Below are 21,236 nucleotides of genomic sequence, written 5' to 3' on the forward strand. Positions count from 1 at the left end.
GAAGGTCGTACACAGGCAGGGAGTTACAACATGTATGTCAATGGGAGAGTTCCACCTTAAGGTCGACAGAATTTGTCGACGTTGCTGTGTCGATCATTCAACCTACTTCATATTCATGAGTTGACATCATTTGTCTCGGAAATCACCATTCGTGGATGTACTTCTCGTCCTTTTGATAGTAAACCAAGCAACAGACACCTCAAACTAATCAACTTTACCATTCTGTTTGTAAAGTTTGCCATATATGAGCAGTGTATGCCCTTCCATATCACTGTTGCAGTGTTTATTACACTAGGTATCTCCTGCCAAGGGCGGCCCAATGACTGGCCAGTATACCAAAGCCTTTAGGTTGTTTTAAGATGCATAGTAAGTGACACGTATGAAACTCATGTAGCATAGGGCATAAAGGTGACATCAGGATATATACCATCCTCAGAACTTCTTTGCTGCCAGTCAGAACACCATCTCTGATCATTGGTCTGATCACCCGAGGCATTGCTGGTGTACCTAGTCATTCAGATAAGTACCCTGTTATCTTCTTTTTACTTTTGTGTTGTTGTGGGGTTTCATGTTGTCCAGAAAAGGTAAACGCCAGTGTGGGAAACAGATTCCCCATAAAGACCGTTACGAGCAGTGCTTGGTTTGCTTAGGTGCTTTTGTTCCAAAGACCTTACATAGTTGTATTTCATCCCTCACTATTTATTTCAAAAAAAACAGTGTCTAAAGCTTTTAGTGAAAGATGCCATGGAGGGTACTTCCCAGCCTGAAGGTCAGCTGTCTTTGCAGAAGAAGCCCAAAAAAGTCAGGTTGGATTCTTTGGTTCCTGGGTTGGATTCTTCTGCCATGACGGTTTTGAAGGCCGGCATGGATCCGGCTGTTCACATATCCTTGGAGGCCTTTTAGGGGGAACCATGGATGATTATCACTGAAGGGCCTAGGAGGGTTCCTCAGATACTGGTGATGGAGGAAGTTCCAACTACAATTAGAGGGTAGGCCAATGTCTGAGCCTTTTACGTTTTATAAGGCGGACGTCCCTTTAAAAAAAGTAGAAAAAGACAAAACATGTTTCTTCTGCTCCCAAGGACCTTCAAAATGAATGGCAGAATTTTACACAGGGCTTGTTCAATGCTGTTATGGCCTTGAAGCCTCCTCAGGTGGTCTCTGTCCCGGCTCCTCCTTGGTCATCTTCCCCTCTCAAGAGATCTAATAAGGATTCAGATGAGGACTTTTTGGCCTATTCTACCCAGATTCCTTCCCCTCTAGAATATGGCTCTGACAGAGAGGAATCTACTAGTCTGAATCCCCTTTTGAGGAGATTTCTTTTGGGTACCATTGCCAGGATGATGGAGTTCTTTAAATGGGATTGTTCCCAAGTATGTGAAGTGCAGGAGCGATATTATGAGCTTCTTCAGATGGAGTCTCCTAGATCCTCTGCTCTTCCTCCTGTTTTGGCTGCTTTATTGGATGCTTTTTCTTCTGCTTTCAATACCCAGACTCTCATCCCCCTGCTCCTAAGAAACCAGACTGGTTTAATAAAGTGATTGATGACTGTAAATTCCTTTACAAGTGTCCAGCTGCTACCCTTTGGTGGTCTCTGTGGCTTCCGACAAGCCTTCTAAATTGCTACCCTCGACTAATCTTCCTTCCTTCTGATAAGGACAGCAGGACTGTGGAAAGGCTGGGCAAAAAAGTTTATACTTCAACCACCCTAGCCTTTTGGGCTAATTATCAGACTGGTATAACCAGATGTGTTTTGGCTGTCCTTTCTCAGGCTTGTTAGGTTATTTCTGACCTTCCTGATTCTGAGGGTAAGACTTCTGCCTTGTCTCTGTTAGGGGCTTCTTCCCAGGTAGATCACCGTTCCATTAAATATTGTTATGATGCAGCAGATGCTTGTTCTAGGGCTGCCACTTCTGGCTCTGTGTTGAGGAGATATTCCTGGTTATGGCTTGAACCTCTGCCTGATGTTAAGGCTAAGTTGATGGATGCTCCTCTGGACAACAAGGTGTTTGTTTGGTGCTGCTGCTGATTTGTTCAAGTCTCTGCAGGAGAAAGGCAAGGAGTTAAAGGATCTGAAGCATATGTCTGTTTCACCAGTGCCTAAGTTCCAGAGAAACTATCCATCTAAACCATCAGTCTCATCTTCCTCCTAAAGGCAAGAAATGTAGGAGGGTCCCCCCTGCTAAGTCTACCCGGACCATTACAGCTCAGACGCCTTCCTTTCCTGATAAACCAGGTGCCCTATGGCTACCCAATTCTTCCCAGTCACATTCCTGTTTCTCTTCATCTTTCACTGTCTCTTCCTGTCTGGTTAAGCTTAACACAAGATTCTTGGGATCTTTTCATCATTTGCCAAGGGTATTCTGTAGTTTCAAAATCTCTTTCCTCCCCTTCATGGCCATTCCTCAGCCACCTCAGGAACAGTTGAGCTTTTTTCCTGAGGTGCTGTAGGATCTTTTGACTCCGGGAATTATTCAAGAGATTCCAGCTGCTCAAAGGGGAATGGGTTTTATTCCAGAATGTTTTTGATCCCCAGGAAAGAAGGCACTTGGAGATCCATTCTGAATCTTTCTCACCTGAATACTTTTCTGAAAGTTCTTCCTTTTGAATGTTATCCCTTCAGACTTTCTTCCCTTTGCTGCTTCCTTAGGCTTTTATGGTTTCTCTGGATCTCAAGGATGCTTACCTCCATATCCCTATTCATCCCCTTTTCAGGATTTTTTTTTGTTTCTCTGTTGCTTCCTGACATTGTCAGTTCTCTCCTTTGCCCTTTGGTCTCTCTACTGCCTGAAGGATATTCACCAAATGCCAAGCTCCTGTGATTGTTTTTTGCAGGATTTAGTGGATCCAAGTATTTCCTTGGACAACCTTCTGTTTTAGGGATCCTCTCCAGAGATATCATTTTGCCATTTCCCTTCTGCAATGCCTGGGGTTCAAAATAAACTTCAAAAAGCCTTTTCTAACTCCTCCTTGATATCATGTTTTTCTGGGGTGCAGGATTCAGATGGTGCCTATGCTGGCATCTCTGCCTCCACCCAAGGTGTTGACACTCATTTACTTCTTTCAAACACTTCTTTCTCTGGCCTCTGTCACAGTCAGGGAGTTTCTGAGAGCTCTGGGATTCATGGCATCTACCATCCATATGCTCCCTCTGGCCAAACACCACATGAGAAAGTTTCAGTGGTTTCTGAAGTCAGTTCGGCTTCAATATGCGCATCTTCTAGACTTTGTAGTTCCTCTTCTTCCTTGTCTCAAGAAGGAACTTCACTGGTGGATTCAGCAGTTGTCTCGAAACCCAGGGCTCCCCTTTCATCCCCATTTTCCCTCTCAGTAGCTGTTCACAGATGCCTTAGACTTGGGAAGGGGGAGCAGCTTTTGGTTCCCTAAAGGTGCAGGGGGTGTGGTCTCCTCTTCAGCAGAAAGAGCACATCGGTGTCACTTCAGGCTTTTCATCCTCTTTTCTCCCCAGGACCTCTCTGGTATTTACAGACAATACCACAGTGATATATGTAAAGAGAGGGGAAAACAATCATATCCTCTTTGCCAGTTGGCACTCCAATATCAACTGACTCTTCAGGCAGTTTATATTTCCTCAGATCATAATATTGTGGCCGATGCTCTGAGCAGGTTCTTACCTCAATTCCAAGAATGGATGCTTCATAGGGATGTGTTTGTGGACATTGTCCACCAGCAAGGTACTCCTCAAATACCTCTTATTTACCTCCCCTCTGAACAGACAACTTCCTCTTTTTTTGTGCTATAGTCCCAGGTCATCTGTTTTGGAAGGGGGTGTTTCTTTGAGTTCCTTCCCATTCCCCACATTCCAAAAGTCCTATTTAGAATTTAACAGGATAATCCCAAAATTTTGTTGGTGACTCCTTTTGGCTGAGACAACATTGGTTCCCTGTTCTGCATTTAGCCAAGTGCAGTCATCACAAGTTTACCTCAAAGGTGGACCTACTCAGGATCCCTCATCCATCCCCACCTGTCCATTCTTTAGCTGACACTGTGGGTGATAGGATTTTGATTCCAAATAGACACCTTTTTTGAGAACATGCTTAGGGTCCTGCAGGAGGCCAGAATACTCACTACTAGGAAATCCTACTTATCCAAATGGAAGAGGCTTTGGCTTACTGTTTAATGTCTTTCTCATAACCTGGATCCACTTTCTGTGGATGTTCCTGTGGTTCTGCCCTATCTGTTTGAGTTGCTCAATGCTGGGTTGGCCTGTTCTTCTGTTAAGGACCATTTATCAGCTATCTCTGCTTGTCTGCCTTTTTCCCCTCCTTTGGCTTCTAGATTTGAAGCTAAACAATTTCTTAAAGGTGTCCTTCGTATTAAGCCTCCATGGAAGCCTGTCACTCCTCCCTGGGATCTTTAATTTTGTTTTGGAAAAATTGACTCTGGTTCCTTTTGAGCCTGCTGCTTCAGCTTCTTTGCAGCATTGCTCTTGGAAGACTACCTTTGTTGCCCCTTACGTCTGCCACATGGGTGTCTGAGCTTCAAGCCCTTATGGGCTTCTCCTCTTTTTGGTGTTTCATAAGGACAAGGGTGTGCCTGCATAATAATCCTTCTTTCATGCTCAAGATGGTTAATGAGTTGTCCCTTTGTCAGTCTTTTCATTTGCCCCACCTTTTCACCCCCTCACAATCTGCCAATGAGAGGGAACTGCACACATTGGATGTGCATAGACAGTATTTTATTTGGATAAAGCTAAGACTGTTAGGAAATCTGATCAGCTGTTTCTTTTTATTCTAGGTCCCTAGGATTAACTGTATCCAAGCAAACTGTTTCTTGTTTAATCTCTAAAGCTATTCTCTTTTGTTATTCTTTTCATGGTAAGAGCCTTCTTGTTCCTGTTAAGGCTCATTATTTTAGGGCTGTGGCTTCTTCTGGTGCTTTTTTCCCCAAGGGTTTGGATACTTACTCTGTTCTTGAGGCAGCCACCTGGACTTCGATGTATACATTTTCCACACATTACAAGTTGGATGGAATCTGCAGAGCTAGAGCTGGTTTTGCTAGGGCCATCCTTCATGGCTTCCTATAGGGCTCTGCTGGTCCTTCCTCCTCCCAGGTTTCTTCCTGAGCTTTGGCACTCTCCCTAATGTAATGAATACTGCAGCAGTGATGTGGAAGGACATAGTACAGTTGTGTAAAATCTTAACATAAAAAGTAGATGTCCTTCTCTTCAGTGTTGCAGTATTCACTCCCTCCCTCCACCCCCTGATCCATTTCTCTTCTGGATGTACTGATTACCTCTCTCTTCTTTGGACTGGCGTTCCTATTGGGGCTCTCAGTTCTGAGGTGGTACATCTGGACATTGCCTTTATACCCAATGCTACATGAGGGGTATATGTGTAATGTACAGCATTCCTTAAAGCAACCTAAAGGCTTTGGTATACTGTCCGGATGTTGAGCCGCCCTTTTTCTGGGGATCCATAATGTAATATAGTGCAACAGTGAGGAGAAGGACATCTGCCGTTACAGTAAGATTTTACACAACTGTACTTTCTATGAAATTAGTTTAAGCATAATAAGACAATAGTATAGTGTTGCTTGTTTTTTTAATTGGGAAGTGGTTGTTTTCCTCTCTAGACTGTTTTAGTCTGACAAAACACTAAAATGAAGCAGTGGGCCTTCAAGGATAAATTAAGCCTCTGATGGTTTCTGCTGAGGTAGCAGAAAATATAAACATACATTTAGGATTGGCAGACTACAACACATACTGAATTAGATGTTTGACTAGTTTGACTAGTTTGATTAGTGTTGCATTCTGTCTGCTAATGAAAGGCACTAATTAAAAAAATATGTACCCAGTAGATTTGGAATGGAACTACCCTTTGAGTCTCAGTTTTGTAATGATATAATAATTTCCTTTTAAGGAAGTAGTATGTGTCTCTGTGTGCATGTTTGAACACTGAATTGATCATATTACAAAGAGTGCTGTTGCTTCATCTAATTGTTTTTCTCTTGGATTGCAGATCCCTTCAACAGTGAGATCCATTCATCATGACAAAATCTTAGCACTTAGGCAGCAGACACAGTTCTTGTGGGAGGCTTACTTTTCCTCTGTTGAGAAGATTGTATTGACTACATTAGAGGTAAGCATTCATTCACAAATTCGCTGCAAAGATGTTATGTCTCTGGTTTCTTTACACAGTTCCATAGCACTCAGTCTCAAGGCTGTCAGGTTATTATCGCTCATTGGTGCTTTACATCCCAGATACATGTCATTGTGTTGTCTTCTTTCACTGTGCACACATGTATATATTTTGATATATGTTTGTCTGTGGTTAGCTCCCTCTGTCTATGTTACTGGTGTTTTGATTTACTGGTATTTGTGCATTTAAATATTACAGGAGCCACAGAACACCATTTTATGGGTTACAGCAATTATTTGTTGTAAGAAAACCACAGACATTACAGTTAGCACATAGCACATTAGGGGTTGCTCATTACCACTGCAACAGCCTGTTCTGCTTTAGGTAAGGGTTACATTATTAAATTACTCATTAAAAGCCCTGTAATTCTCATTTGGGTTTGTCTTGTTATTGGGGATGTGATGCTATGGACATTAGGCTCCCTCCTTTAGGAATGAAGAGCAAGGTGTCTTAAAGGATGCGCAGTCATGGAGGCTGAAAACAATGCCTCATGGAAAAAAGATGTGAACCGAAGCAGGAAATAAAGAAATTCTGGGTGTCTGGATTTTCCCCCAGCATTCTGTAGAAAGGAAAATGTGAACACCTTAGGGATGCATGTGCTTCTTACTTTAAACTTTGAAGAGTCCTTGGGATTGAAGGAGATGAAAACTGTGACCTTAGACTGCAGATACCATTTGTAGAGTGAACAGGTATGTTTCCCATTTAGCAGCCATCTGTGCTTTCACTGAATTGAAATGTCCTATGAAGGTGTGATTCCACTAACCCGCAGACAGTAGGTGCATACAGTGGAATGTAACATTTTTGTGGAGATGTTTGCTGCAGAAGTCATTAAATTTACACTGGGACAGGCTGTACCAGAGGCAACTCGCTCAAAATGGTGATGTTCCCAAGTACCCTTTGTGCCGCACATAGTGTCCCTTATCAGATTTCAGGTTTTATCAGTTGAAGCACCTTGTGTATGAGAGCCCATGAGTGTGTATGTTTATCATCCATGTCCTACTCCAGTGAGGCAGCAAAGGTTAAAATCAAAAGGGAGCTAGAAGTGATCAAGGGAAGGGTTTTAATGTATACATGAACGAGGCTGTCCAGGCTAGGCAAAGAATGGAGAAAGATCACAGATGACGAGAAAAAAGCAGGTGTACTTAAATATTCTGCTTCTGTCTTCACAAAGCAAAGCAACCGAAGGGTTCCATGCTAGCATACCTGTCAACCTCTTAGCGCAAGGAATCTGGACACAATCTGACATAATGGGGGGGGACAAAGGCCCAAAAATTTGAACAGATTTTAAATTTTGCTCTTGTAAACTTATAAAGTGGCTAGAATAACAGGACTTATTTTAGCATACATTTTCTGAAAGATATGAAGTCTGAGACACAAATGTACGTCATTATTTAGTGACATCAATTCAGAAATCATCCCAGAGATTTGCCTGAAAAACCACAAATTTTATGAGGAGCAGACCAAAAACTTGAGGCAAAAATCTGGACATTCTGCAAAATCTGAACAGTTAAGAAGTATGCATGCTAGCAGGGAGACATGTCAGCATGGGTTGAACAGGAGACAGATTCTGCTGGAGGAGTAGTAGGTTCAAAAGGAACAGTCTTAAGGAGAATAACGCACAAACATCTGATGGGTTGCCTACTAGAGTCCTGAGAATACCAGGCAGTGTGTTGGTAGTACCCCCAGTGGAGATCTTCAGTAGACCACTGGCTAGTGCAGAAGTGCTAGTGGACTGGACATCATTTGTGGTATCCTTGTATGGAGGGGAGGGGAAAAATTTTAGCTACTGGCCTGTTAGCTTAACACCAGTGGTTGGTGTAGTTATTGAGAGAATCCTGGTTGAAGGCCAATTCAGTTTGAGTACAGCAGCTTTCAGGACATTAACTGGCATGGGTTCGCAGCCAGGAGCTATATCTCAAACCTGCTCCAGTTGTACAGCAGGACTGCAGATGAACCTGACAGGGAGTGCCTGTCGACATATAGTCTGCCTTTACTTCATTATGCCGTTTGTGACACTGCCAGCCCAGTTGTCTGGAATTTTGTAAATAATTCTGCCTTTTGCAAATATTGATATGATTTACACAGAGCTGTATGTTATGTACTGAGCTTCAAGAATGTAACCACAGCATACCCTGCTAGAACATAGAAGATTAACTTAAAAAAACTTCAAGAAAATAAGTTGAAATTAAGTGATTTACGATGTGCTATAAAAGTTAGATCTGAAGTATTTAACTTCATTTGCTCTTCATCCTGTACATCCTCGAATCCATATCAGATCCGACATGGCCGCATTTTCCAGCTACGGCTCCGAGCTCCATGGTCCTCCCCTTACCCATAATGCCTCTGTCTCCCTTCTCACTTCAGATCTCGTTTGCTGCCTGAAGGGAAGCAGCGTGGTCTGAGCTCCATTGTGGTAGTGTTGCTGTTTAAAAAGTAAAGTGTAACTTTTTGGACTTTTCTAACTATCCTTTTCGCTCCTAACCTTTTCTATACCTTCTCGGGGTTCTTCGTAGCTTCTTTCTTGTAGGCTTTTCTGTCTTCCTCCTGTCTTCTCTTTCCTCATGGTAGTGTGTGTGTGTGTGTGTGTGTGTGTGTGTGTGTGTGTGTGTGTGTGTGCTCTTTTACTTTGAACTGGCTAAGGCATGGCGGATACCTGGTTTCAAAAGATGCACAGTGTGGCCATAAGCTTTCCCCAGTGGATGGCCACACTCTGTGCATGGTTTGTTTGGGGGTGGCTCACCTCCAGTCCCCCTGTCTTATTTACACTGAGTTTAACCCCAGAGCATTTAAGGACAGGAGTGACAAACTGATTGTCAAGGGCCTGTTGCCCTCCACTGCTGGGATGGACGTCCCACCTTCCCCCGCTAAGAAAGCAGTGGCTGCTGCTTCGTCTTCCCCTTCCTCGGCCTCTGGGACTTACCCTCCCACCAAAGGGCTCGGGGAAGGGGATAAGGTCAAGAAGGACTGGCCTTGCAAGCGCTCCCCTGACTGCTCGTCGGAGGCTGTCCCCCCCTCCCCCCCCGCCGAAGGCTAAGCCTGTTTCACCTTGGCTCAGGTCCCCAAGGTTCTCCCCTCAGCCAGAGGTTCTAGTTAGCCAGTCGTCCCCTAGGCTTTCTCCCCAATGGCTCTCCGGGCCCCCTTTGGCAGCGTCTTCCCACTCTACCCGGAGTCTATCTGAAGTGGATATGGACAAGATTATGCGGAGATTTATCTGCACTGAAATCCAGATGGGGGTCTTGCCAGGGCATTCTCTCACCGGAGCTGGCACATTCCAACAAGTATTTAGACCGATCACTCCTTCTCTGATCTGACACGCAGTTTCAGAGCTGTTGAATCCAAGGACTGTTCAAGTCGTGGGGTCAGCGCCGATGGTACCTTGTACCTCGACGCAGGCCAGTGCCCTGAGTGTGTCGGATCTGACGAGATCGGATCCAAGCTCTCGGAGCCATAGCCTCAGGGTCAGATAAGAGAGAGTGCTCTCTGCTCCGAGCTTGTCAGAGTGAAGCATCCCCCTCGATGTCTCAGCTCCGACTCCCTGGTCAGATCAGGGGAGCAGCTTCCGCTATTTCAGACCAGGAGGTCCGTTCCCCCTCTACATTCGACGTGATGGAGAGGGTTCTCGCAAGGTTGAGGCCTCTGACTATTTAGTCTTCGGAGTCTGTTCAGACCCCCCCCCTGGCCTTGATTGCAGGTCCGACCGTCTTGCCCTCTCAGGGACAGGCCATAGCCGTAATGCCCCAGGATGTTCCGGCCTTGGAGGAACCTACTTGCGAGACCTCCCCAGAGAGTCCCCATGAGGACCCCCCCCCCCCACAAGCATATGTGTAAAAGGAGGTACTTGGACTCTCCTCCAGCTTCCCTCACAGAAGACATGGACCTGGAGGAAAGGAAAGGTTCCCCAAGATCACCCCCCGAGGATATCTCCTTTGGAGACATCATGGAGATCCTCTGCCAAAGAGGGGGAGTGGTTCACCCCAAAACCAACCTCTTGATGAATCTGTGTTTCTGGAGACATTCGGCTCTGGCCTGTCTACCTTTTGGGTGTCCTCTTCTGCCGATCCACTTGTGGATTTGATAACATCTTGGGCATGGAAGGAGCCGGACACCACAGAGCCAATACCCAAGCTCCCAGACAAGGTCTTAAGCCCTGCCGCAGGCAAATTACACTGGCACAAGGGGTCCCCTGTAGATGCTGTGCTGATGGCATTGGCCACCAAGAAGGAACTCGCCCAGGAGAGTTCCATGGTCCATCCCCCTGACCTAGAGTCGAGAACATTGGATCATTTTGGGAATAGAGTCTATGCTTCAGCAACCTTCTGTGTGAGGGCGCTAATCTACATGGTGCATGTTGTTCGACTCCAGAGGGATCTGGTCAAGGAATTTAAACCCTGGGTCCATGACGGCAGAGGACAGGAAGACGTTCGATGCACGAATGGCCACCCTAAAATCTGTAGCCAACATGTCCATGCATTTGCTCTCCCATGCCATGGAGGGAGCCGCATGGGCGGCGGGGTCAGGCATTGCCATTTGGCACCACGCCTGGCAGTGCTTATGTCAATTCTCGGAGCCTTTCAAGGTGTCTTTTACCAGTGCCACTTGTGATGGTTCTTCCCTTTTTAGGAAGACAGTCAGAGAGACTTTGGTCCAGAGCGAGAAGGATGGGAAGACACTGTCTGCCATCTGGGTCCGCTTCTCATAGGTAGGTACTAGGCTATCTGCCCAAGGGCATTTTTAAGCCTAGCCAGAGTGTGTCTGCTTTCGCCACCCCATTGATTAATTAACTGAGCCTCTGTCAAGCAAAGCCAATGAAGTGATCCCAGGGGTGTATTTTCTGTTACCCATCCACTCGTCAAGGCTTCTCTTGAAGAGTGTTAGTGAGGGGCTCTGCCTAATGTAGTTAGGAATTTTGTTCCAAAGCATGGGGAGTCTCTGTGACAGGAATCTGTCCCTCTAGCATGTTCTATTTATTGTTGTGGCGCGGTTTAGCTCACTAGAGTGCGTGGCTCGCAGTGACTTGGATTTCTTTAGGTGAAGCATGTCCATCAATTCTAAGTTGGACATGGCTTTGTAAGTCAGGCAGAGATCACCTCTGAGTAAGCGATATGCCACTGAGTACAGCTGGAGTTTTTTCAGTCGGGCTGCATAGGACATATGTTTGAGGCCAGTAATCGTCTTGGTGAGGTGCTTTTGTGGTCTTTCCAGCTGTTGGAAGTGTCTTGTGAGGTACATCCCAAATGGGGCATTGTACTCTATGATGGGGTCTGATGAGTGATGAGTAGAGGGGCACTATAACCTCTTTATTTCTAGATGCGAACCCCTTAGTAATTAGATGGGCCACATAGAAGGATTTCTTAACTACTTTGGCAGAATGATTGTCAAAGGAGAGATTACTATCTACCTGGGTCCCCAGATCTCTTATTACCTCTTCTGTATTAAGGGGGCTGCCGCCTATTTGGTAATTCGTGGGTGTTTTGTTTTTCCCAAACGGGCTGACTATGCATTTTTTGGCATTTAGCTTGAAGCCATGACTTTGACACCAGGTGTCTGTCTCAGTAAGGCCTTTTTGAAGGATGTCCGTGTCAGCCGGAGAGTCAATTATGGCTCCCAGTTGGCAGTCATCGGCAAACTTGGTTAGTCATAGTCCTCCTGTGTTTGCCTGTACTTCTGAGAAATATATGCCGAACAGTAGGGGTCCCAGAACCGAGCCTTGCGGGACACCACTTGTGACTGATGTAGAGTTGGACCTGGAGCTCGCTATTCTTACCGTATGAGTTCTGTCTGTAAGCCAGTTGGCAGCCCATCTTGTGATGTAGGGGTTTATGTTCAGGCTGGTGAGTTTTTCTATAATACCCGAGTGAGGAATGGTGTCAAACGCCTTGGCGAGATCAAGGTAGGCTGTGTGAACCACCTTTCCCTCGTCTATGGCCTTGGTGACTGTCTCGAAGAAGTCAACCAGGTTTAGTAGGCATGATCTGCCCTTAAAGCCGAACTGGGTCAGGTCAAGTGTTTGGAAGTTCCCAATGTCTTTGTTAATGAGTTCCATGATGATGCACTCCATAGCTTTGCAGACCAGGCTAGTCAGGCTTATGGGGCAATAGTCACCAGGGTCAGTTTGGCCCCTCCTTTGTGGAGCGGAATAACTGTTGCTGTGTGCCATTCTATGGGCACGTAGCCTGTGGAGAGGCTGAGGTTGAACAGCGTGTTTAGGTGGGGGGTTAGTTTGTTCTGTAGTTCGTGCAAGACGCAGCCTACGACACCATCTGGCCCCATTGATGCTGTGTTTTTGGCTTTTGAAAGAGCTGTTTTCACCTGTGCTTCTGTGATTTCCGGGACACTACACTTTTCCAGTATTGTTGTGGGCCCTTTTGAAGGTGAGAGGGAGGTGAAGTTTGCACTGAATCTATCTGCCAGAATGTTGGCAGTATCAGTAGGTTCAGTATATTTTGTGCTATTTTGCACTAGCTCAGAGCATATCTGCGAGTTGCCACTTAGATTCTTGACATAGCTAAAGAAGGCTTTGTGGTTATCTTTCGAATCCTTGGCTATTTTTCTTTCGAAGTTAGCCTTGGATGATTTTATGAGGGACCTTCGTTTCTTACTGATACTGATCAGGGATGTCTTTCCTTCTTGGGATTTGCTTTTCTTCTCGACTAGTTTCCTCACCGCCTCAAAGGTCCTTTTCCAGGAACTAGTGAGGCCAGAAGACGATGTGGTTCCACAAGTCTCAGTTGTTTTCCCGGGACACTCAGGACTCAACTTCCACCCAGAGGCAGATGGGGATACAATAGACGCCACCCTAAAGGCAGCGGGGGAGTCCTTGGAATTTTGGGTCCCAAGAACCTTTCTCAGATAAACCCGGACAGCATCCCTGAGGGGTTGCCCGGTTGTCCATCTCTGTAGGCAATCGGGGGTCATCTGTCGCTTCAACCACTAGTGTAGAGTCCATCAATACAGATCAGTGGGTGCTGCGAGTCATATCCAGAGGATATTTTGGCCCCTTCAAAGATCTACCCCCTTCCAAGAAAACCCTCCTGGATGTCCCACCCATGCAGCGGGAGGAAGCAGCAGTGCAGGTAGACTTATTGCTGAGAAAACGAGTCATCCAACCGGTCCCGCCAGACCAGTTCGGATCCAGGGTTTATTCCAGGTTCTTTTTAGTGCCATAAAAGATGGGGGACCTCAGACCAATATTGGATCTGTCCCAAATGAACCTGTCAATAACCAAGACAAAATTGCAGATGGTCATGATTCAATCTATTCTGCCTTATCTGTAGGACAGAGACTGGATGTGCTCGTTAACCTCCAGGAGGCGTGCTAGCACATCAAGATGCACAGGCACTCCCAGAGGTTCCTTCGCTTCTGGCTGGGAGCCAGTCATTACAAATTTCGAGCCCTCCCCTTTGGTCTCACCACAGCCCCCCGGGTGTTTACCAAGGTAATGACAATAGCAGCGGCTCACCTGAGGCTTCAGGGCATTCAGGTCTTTTCGTACCTGGACCTCATTATCCCCTTTGTGGAACTGCCAGTCTAGCTATCTGGAATTTTGTTAATAATTCTGTCTTTTGTGAATATTGATATGATTTACACAAACTGTATGTTATGTACTGAGCTTCAAGAATGTAACCACAGCATACCCTGCTGGAACATAGAAGATTAACTTACAAAACTTCAAGAAATTGAGTTGAAATTACGTGCTTTATGATGTGCTATAAAAGTTAGTTTCATTGCAGCAAGAAGACAAGGTATCTAGAGCTAGAAGTTTTTTCTATTGTTTTGGAGAGAAGTATTTACTATGTTTAAAATGTGAAGTGTTTTATTGCTCTATGACTACCTAGCAGCTGTACTTCTGAGAGATGTGTACTTCTTACTCAGAGATGTTAAAATTCTGTTAGTATCTGTTAGCTTGGGAACTGAAGGCAGGTGGCAAAAAGTGATGTCATCCAAACTGACCCAGCCGTAATGCTTGATAGTAATTTAAGAACTCTCTCAGAGAGAGACTCTGTGCATTTTGTATTTTGACTTGGACCTAGCAAGAACATCCACTCATCTCCCATTTATCTTGCTCTGTATAGGGCATAGGTATCTTTTAGATGTAGATAAGAATATAGTAGAGATTAGTTTAAATGTTTTCTGTATTTATTTGAGACTGTCCTGCAACGTTGTTTTAAAATATTTCCTTTGATTCTGAACTCTGTAGTTACTGTCTTGAGTGAGTCTTGCCTTATTCTTTTATTTTTTATTATTAAATATATTTAAACCTGTCTTTGTGGCTGATATTTGTGAGACATATTTAAGCTCTTAGAGTACTTGCATATGTATTTGGTGACACTGTACAGGCTACTCCAAAATAGCCTTGGTCTTGGTCACACTTACTATTTGGATAATAGTAACATTACACAGTAGAATTGGTCACTTTTTGGGAAGAGCCTTAAAGTAGCTGATAAGGGGTTCTGGTGGCAGTGATAACTACCTTATGGTCTGGGCAGAAGGGGGTATAGCTAGTAAACCCTTGTCATCCTCTCCCAGGTGTCTGTTTGTGTATAAATGAAATCTCAGTGTGTACATGCATGTGTGTGTGCGTGCGTGTGCGTGCATGTGTGTGTGCATGTGTGGCTGGACAGAGAAAGTGTTGGGAGGACTTGACATGGAACCCTGGCTAAGGAATCAAATCTGTAGCTGTGCCAGTGGGGAGTGTTATTGGGGATCTGGAGAAAGAGGGAGAAACCAGCCCCAGACTGACTGTGATCTTTGTGCTCTTAAGGGAAATTGTACTTCACTGTTTTGTACTTGTCATCCTCTCATTATGTACGTCCCTCACTGTTGCCAGTGGAGAGGATTGAGGTGCCTTGATTACAGGGCCAGTGCATGGGTGTTACACCCTTGATTCTATCCTGCACAGGAGGCTGCTAGGAAAACTGGAGGGTTTGAGTATAAGCCCACAACTGAGGGACTAGATAGCTGCATGGCTGTTTGGTAGGACATGGATGGTTTTAATGAGAGGCAGCGTCAGTAATTAGATAGTGACTAGTGGAGTATTGTAGGGGGATCTGTCCTAGGTGCAGTACCTTTCACTGTGCTTTTCCGCAGATATATTTGAGGAAATGGAGAACAGGATCAGCCTCTTGATGGTGATATAAAGGTAGGGACAACAGTCGAAGATTAGGGGAAATAGTCTTGTAAAAGATTAGGAAATACTGCAAGGATGCAGAAATGTGTGGTAGTTAAGGTTCAGTGCAAACAAGTGGAAAGTTTTGCACTTAATCCACAACAGCCCTGGTGTAGTTTGCAGGAATGGAACTGGTGGCAGCAGAGTAGGAAAAAGTTGTAAATCTGGTGGGCACACCTGGATTGCACCACTGGAAGTAGAGTGAGATGGCAGTGCATCGGCAAACATAAGTATCCTTAGGGGATAGGCTTCGGTTGCAGGTCCTTTGCTAGACCAAACTTTGAGTATGACATGCATTTCTGAAGCTATATAAGGAACAGGATATTGGGCTGCTAAGATAAATTAAGAAAAAATCCACAGGATGAAGGGGAGAGAATGTGACTAGACAGGATGTATTGGTGCAAGACATTCTGCCTAGGGGGGAGGGGCAGTCAAAGGCAGCAAACTGTGGTACTACTCCCTGGCTTTCCTGAAGGGCTTTTTCACAGTGAAGGTTGTGGACATATACTCTGGACTGTTAAAATGGGTGATGGACAGGGGATCCACAGAGGCATTCAAGATGGCGTGGGACAGATAGAAAAAGTATAATGTGGAAAGTAGGGATGGGAGAGTAGGTAGAAGGTTAAGGCACATAAAAGGTCAGATTAGATGGGGTTATCTTCTGCTGTCAAGTAAATATATTGTTTAGAAGAGTAATGCTGAAGGTAAACTCTGTGCCGCATAGTTTATAGTGAATCTGTCTTGTAAGCAAAGAAGGTGCTGATATGGGCAGATATTAGGCTGGGCATCCTCAGTCAGTCATTCCTGTAGCAACAGGGGAGGTAGGCTGTTTGCTTGGTTCTTAGTCTGTCCACTAGAAAGTACTGTGATTATGACCTCATCAAGAGTGTTGTGAATGAATGTAGTAGATGCATTCTGTGAGAATAATCCTTGTGATGCAGTCTGAATGTGAACTTAGTTGATGGCTGTTGAGGATGACTCTGAACCACTATCCAATGTGGGCATAGGAAAGACATCTGTTGACACCTGACTTGGAGGTAAGATGATCCCTTTCTCTGCATCTAGAGGTGCTAAGACAGGCAAGGAGTCTGAGTCATGACCCAGTGTGGATAAAGCAGTGCATCAATAGGGTATCCGATCTCATGCCTCTGCTGTGAACTGATGGTATCACCGTGGCCTTTCTGTCCCTGTCTGTGATTACCAACATTTTAGGCTTTTACATGTTTGTTTGTGTGCCTTTTTGGGAGATATCTCTGTTGGATCATGCCACTAGTGGTGTAAGAGGTAATGTTCAGTAGTGTTATGTAGCAGAAGTGTTAGAGGTGTTTTTTTCTAAGTAAATTTGATTTGCTGTGTCGGGCCAGTACAGTAGCTTACATTACGCAGCCTAATTATTGCAGTTGCGTAAGGTTTTTGTCTGTAGCAGGTGAATGTCTAAAGAATGGACCCAAAGGAGACCTACTTTTTAATCAGGACCAAGAGGAGCTTATATAATTGATTGTTTCTTCCTTCTCTTACTTTTTCAGAAAATAAAATAAAAACAACTGTAATTGATATTATGTCTGGGCTGTTAAATTCCCTAGGATCCCCCCAGTGCATAGCATCTGAGCCCTTTGAAAGTAAGGAAAGTTCTTAGTTAATTTTAACTTTGAGCGATCATGTCCCCTTGAGGATTCATTTAAGGCAGCTTGGTATTACCCAGTCTTTGTCACTCTTGGTGCCCCCCCCCCCCCCCGAAAAAATGTTTTGTGAAATGTATTGCTGCTCCCTCAAGTTTCTCATCACAAGGGTAAGTATTTTTGTGGTGTTATCTGGAGAACATTTAATACATTTAGTTGGTGTTTTTAGTAGACTGACTTTGAATGACTGCATGCTTTTGTACTTCTGTCTATGGTGGTGTTTTTTTCCCTAACTATAACTGCAAGGATGTATATTGTTACAGTAAGCAAATGTGTTCTGAGAGTATCATTGTATGTCGTTCCATATCACTGTTGCCGTATTCCTAACAGAAGGGAGCTCCTTCTCAGGACAGCCCAATGGCTATCACTGTTGCCGTATTCCTAACAGAAGGGAACTCCTTCTCAGGACAGCCTAACATCTGGCCAGTATACCAAAGCCTTAAGTATTTACAGGCACTGTACGTCACATGTACACTCCCTGTGCAAGGCGTAGGGCATAAAGGTCACACACACACACACACACACACACACACACACACACACACACACACACACACACACACACACACACACACACACAGAATTTCTTTGCCACCAGTCCAGACACAATCATTGAACGTCAATCTTAACGCTTTCTTCTGTGCTGGTTATGAGGTGTTACCAGTGGCTTTGTCTTCAGGCTTTGCCTGATGACATTAAGGCCAAACTGTTGGATGCTCCTTTGGATAATAAAACTCTTTTTTGGTGCTGCTGTTGCTAAACTTTTCAAGTTTCTTCAGGATAAAGGCAAGGCCTTTCAGGAGTTGAAACATCTTTTTTTCCTCCTATTCCAAAGTTTCAAAGGAATTACCCTTCCAGACCTGCTTTTATTCATAGGCAGTCTCTCCCTACACCCAAGGGTAAAAAGGGTTCCAGACGTGTGCATCCTGCTAAGTCTACTCAAACACCTACTTTTCAGAAACCTGCCTTTTAGAACAAGCCCGGTTATATTTGACAATTTGCTTCCCCTTTCCCATGGCCAGGTCCCTGTATCCCTTTGTCTTTCCCTGTCCTTTCCAAACTGGTTGAGAATCATAACAGACCCTTGGGTTCAGTCTGTTATCTGCCAGGGGTATTTTATGGTTTGAAAATCTTTTCCTCGATTTTTAGGCATCCCTCAACCTCTTCTGGAACAGCTTCCTTTTTTTTCACAGAGGTGCTTCATTCTGTTTTGGTCCAGGGTACCATTCAAGCTTTACCTGCAGCCCAGATAGGGAGGGGTTTTTACTCCAGAATATTTGAGGTTCCCAAGAAAGAGGACACTTGGAGAACAGTTCTAGACCTTTCCTAGCTCAGCACCTTTCTCAAGATTTCTTCCTTTTAGATTTTGTCTCTTCTAACCTCATTTCCTGGTCTCTCTGGATCTCAAGGATGCCTTCCTTCATATCCTCATCCATCCCCTTTTCAGGAAATTTTTACATTTCTCTGTTTATTCATTGCATTTTCAGTTCTGTACTTTGCCCTTTGGCCTCTCTACTACCTCAAGGGTATCCACTAAATGCCTCGCTCCTGTCATTGCTTTTTGTAGGATGAGAGGAGTTCATATCTTTCCTTATCTGAACGATTTGCTCATTCAAGCTTCCTCCCCAGAGGCTCTGCTTGAAGACCTTTGGTTTACTGTTTTCCTGTTAGAGTCTGCATTTTACCATAAATTTTAAAAGTCAGCTTTGACTCCTTCTCAGGATAATTTGTTCTTTGGTTGCAGGATCCAGACTGTCCCTGCCTGCCACCAAGGCCCTCTCTCTTATTGACTTTTTCCATTCTTTTCTATCTGTGGAGTCCGTCACGATTAGGGACTTTCTTAGGGCCCTCAACTTCATGGCTTCCACCACTCCCATGCTTCCTCTGGTCAGGCTCCTTATGAGGAAGCTACATTGGTACCTCAAGTCTTGGCTTCAACATTGGCACCCTGTGGACTTCCCAGTTCCCTTCCTTCCTTGTCTCAAGCTCGTGCTTCAGTGATGGATTCAGTAACTCACTCTCAACCTAGGGCTTCCTTTCCAAGCTCCAGCCCAACTCAAGAGTTCTTTACAGATGCTTTGGCTCTCTGAAGGTTCAGAGTCCCTGGCTTCTGCATCAGAGTTCAGACCACATCACCGTAAAGGATGTGAGGGCCCTGCTTCTAGGTGTTCAGGCTTTTCATTCCCTATTTCATCTTAGGCCCCTTAAACTTTTTGCATACACCACCACAGTGATGTGGTATGTCAACAATCAAAGGGGTACAAGTGCCTGTCTTCTTTGCAGACTAGTTCTTCAGGCCTGAGATCTAGCTGTCCAGACAGTATCAAGTGATTGTTCAGGCAGCTTACATTCCATTAGAGCACAGTGTAGTGGCAGACTCTTTGAGCAAGTCCAGTGTACAAATCACGAATGGGTGCTTCATGGAGTTGTGTTCCTGGACCTTGTCCATCGGTGGGGTATTCCTCAGATAGATCTTTTTGCCTCTTCTCTGAACAGACAACTTCCTGCCTTCTGTTCCAGAGTCCCAAGTCCCCTGGCTTGGAAAGTGGACTCCCTATCTTTTCCTTGGAAAGGGATGTTTCTGTCCACCTTCCCTCCCTTCCTCTGCTTCCAGGGGTCTTGCTCAAGATCAGACAAGACTCCCCCAAAATCTTGCTAGTGACTCTGTTTTCGCCCAGACAGCATTGGAACCCCCCCCTCTTTTTCACTTGGCCAGGGGCAGTCATCACAGGTTACCTCACTGGGTGGATCTCCTCCACAAGACAAGGGGATCTTATCCATCTTCACTTGTCCATTCTTCAAATAGCACTGTGGGTGATGGTGTTTAGATGCCTTTTAGGCACCTCTTTTCTGAGGAAGTACTTCAGGTCCTGCAGGAGGCCAGGAAACCCACTACCAGGAAATCATACCCAAATGAAAGAGATTTTCTCTCTGGTATATTTCTCAAAACCAGGATCCCTTATCTGTTTAGGTTCTTGTGGTTCTGTCTTGTTTATGTGACCTGCTCCATGCTGGGTTGGCATGTTCTTCAGTTAAACCTCACCTGTCAGAAGTTTCTGCTGTCTGACCTTGGCTGCTCCTCTGGGCTCTAGATTTGAGGTCAAACAATTTCTTAAAGGCGTCCTTTACATCAGGTCTGTTATATCAGGTCAATTCTGCCTTCCTGGGACCTCAGTTTTGTTCTTGAAAAAATTACTCTGGCTCCTTTTGAGCCTGCTGCTTCAGCTTCTTTACAAAGTTGTACTTGAAAAACTGTTGTTTTAGCTCTCACTTCAGCTAAGAGAGTGTCTGAGCTGTTCTTCTCTTTTTAGTTTTTCCACAGAGGCAGGATGTCTCTCCATATTAGTCCTTCTTTTGTGCCCAAGGTGGTCAATGAGTTGTCTGTTAATCAGTCTATTCATCTTCCATCCTTTTTTCCTTCTCCACAGTCTGTCAGTGAGAAGGTTCTTCACACCTTGGATTTGCAGCTCAAATATTATTTGGATAAAACTAAAGATATTTGCAAATCTGAGCTGCTGTTTATTTCCTTTCATTCCAGGTCTTGGGGTTTAGCTGTTTCTAAACAAACGGTCTCATCCCAGATTTCTAAGGCCATTTCTTTTTGTTATTCTTTTCACTGTAAATATCTTTACTTTTTATGTGAAGGCTTATTCTACCAGGCTGTTGCCTCCTCTGGTGCTTTTTTTCCAAGGGACTTGATATTAAAATTCCATCTGTTGAGACTGCTATTTTGTCTTCATTTCATACCTTCACTAAGCATTACAAATTGTATATTATTTCCAGAGCTAGAGACGGCTTTGCCAGGTCTATCCTGTATGGGTTTCTGGAGGGTCCTGCAGTGCTGTCCTCCTCCCAGGTTTCCCTTCTGTTAGGAATACTGCAACAATGATATGGAATGCCATAGTACAGTTGTGTAAAATCTTACCATAGCAGTAGATGTACTTCTCTTCACTGTTGCTGTATTCACATCCTCCCTCCTGCCCCTTCTGCTCTAGCTTGTTCTTTCTTGCCGTCCTGGCTGAGGAGTTCTCCCTTTTCTCCTTCTGGATGTACATTTCTTCCTTGTCCCTAAGGATATTCTATTCCTCCTGGGGCTTTTTTCAGTTCTGGGTGTGTGCGTCTGTATGTCACCTTTATGTCCAATGCCTTGTTAGGGGAGCATACATGTGATGTATGGCACCTGTAAGTACTAGACTTCATTGTATTGGCTGGATGTTGAGCTATCCTTGG

General features: G+C 44.7%; 1 protein-coding gene across 1 annotated transcript in view; it reads left to right on the forward strand.

Moving 5' to 3' along the window:
* EXT1 (exostosin glycosyltransferase 1) overlaps window positions 1–21,236 on the forward strand; it is a 1,160,063-nt gene that overhangs the window by 889,024 nt on the left and 249,803 nt on the right. Inside the window, exon 4 of the mRNA XM_044067060.1 lies at window positions 5,982–6,101. Coding sequence (XP_043922995.1) covers window positions 5,982–6,101 — 120 coding nt within the window. The remainder of the gene's footprint in view (window positions 1–5,981; window positions 6,102–21,236) is intronic.

Source organism: Protopterus annectens, chromosome 3.part1 (genome assembly GCF_019279795.1).
Source record: "Protopterus annectens isolate FY-2018-M chromosome 3.part1, PAN1.0, whole genome shotgun sequence".
NCBI classification, from domain to species: domain Eukaryota; kingdom Metazoa; phylum Chordata; order Ceratodontiformes; family Protopteridae; genus Protopterus; species Protopterus annectens.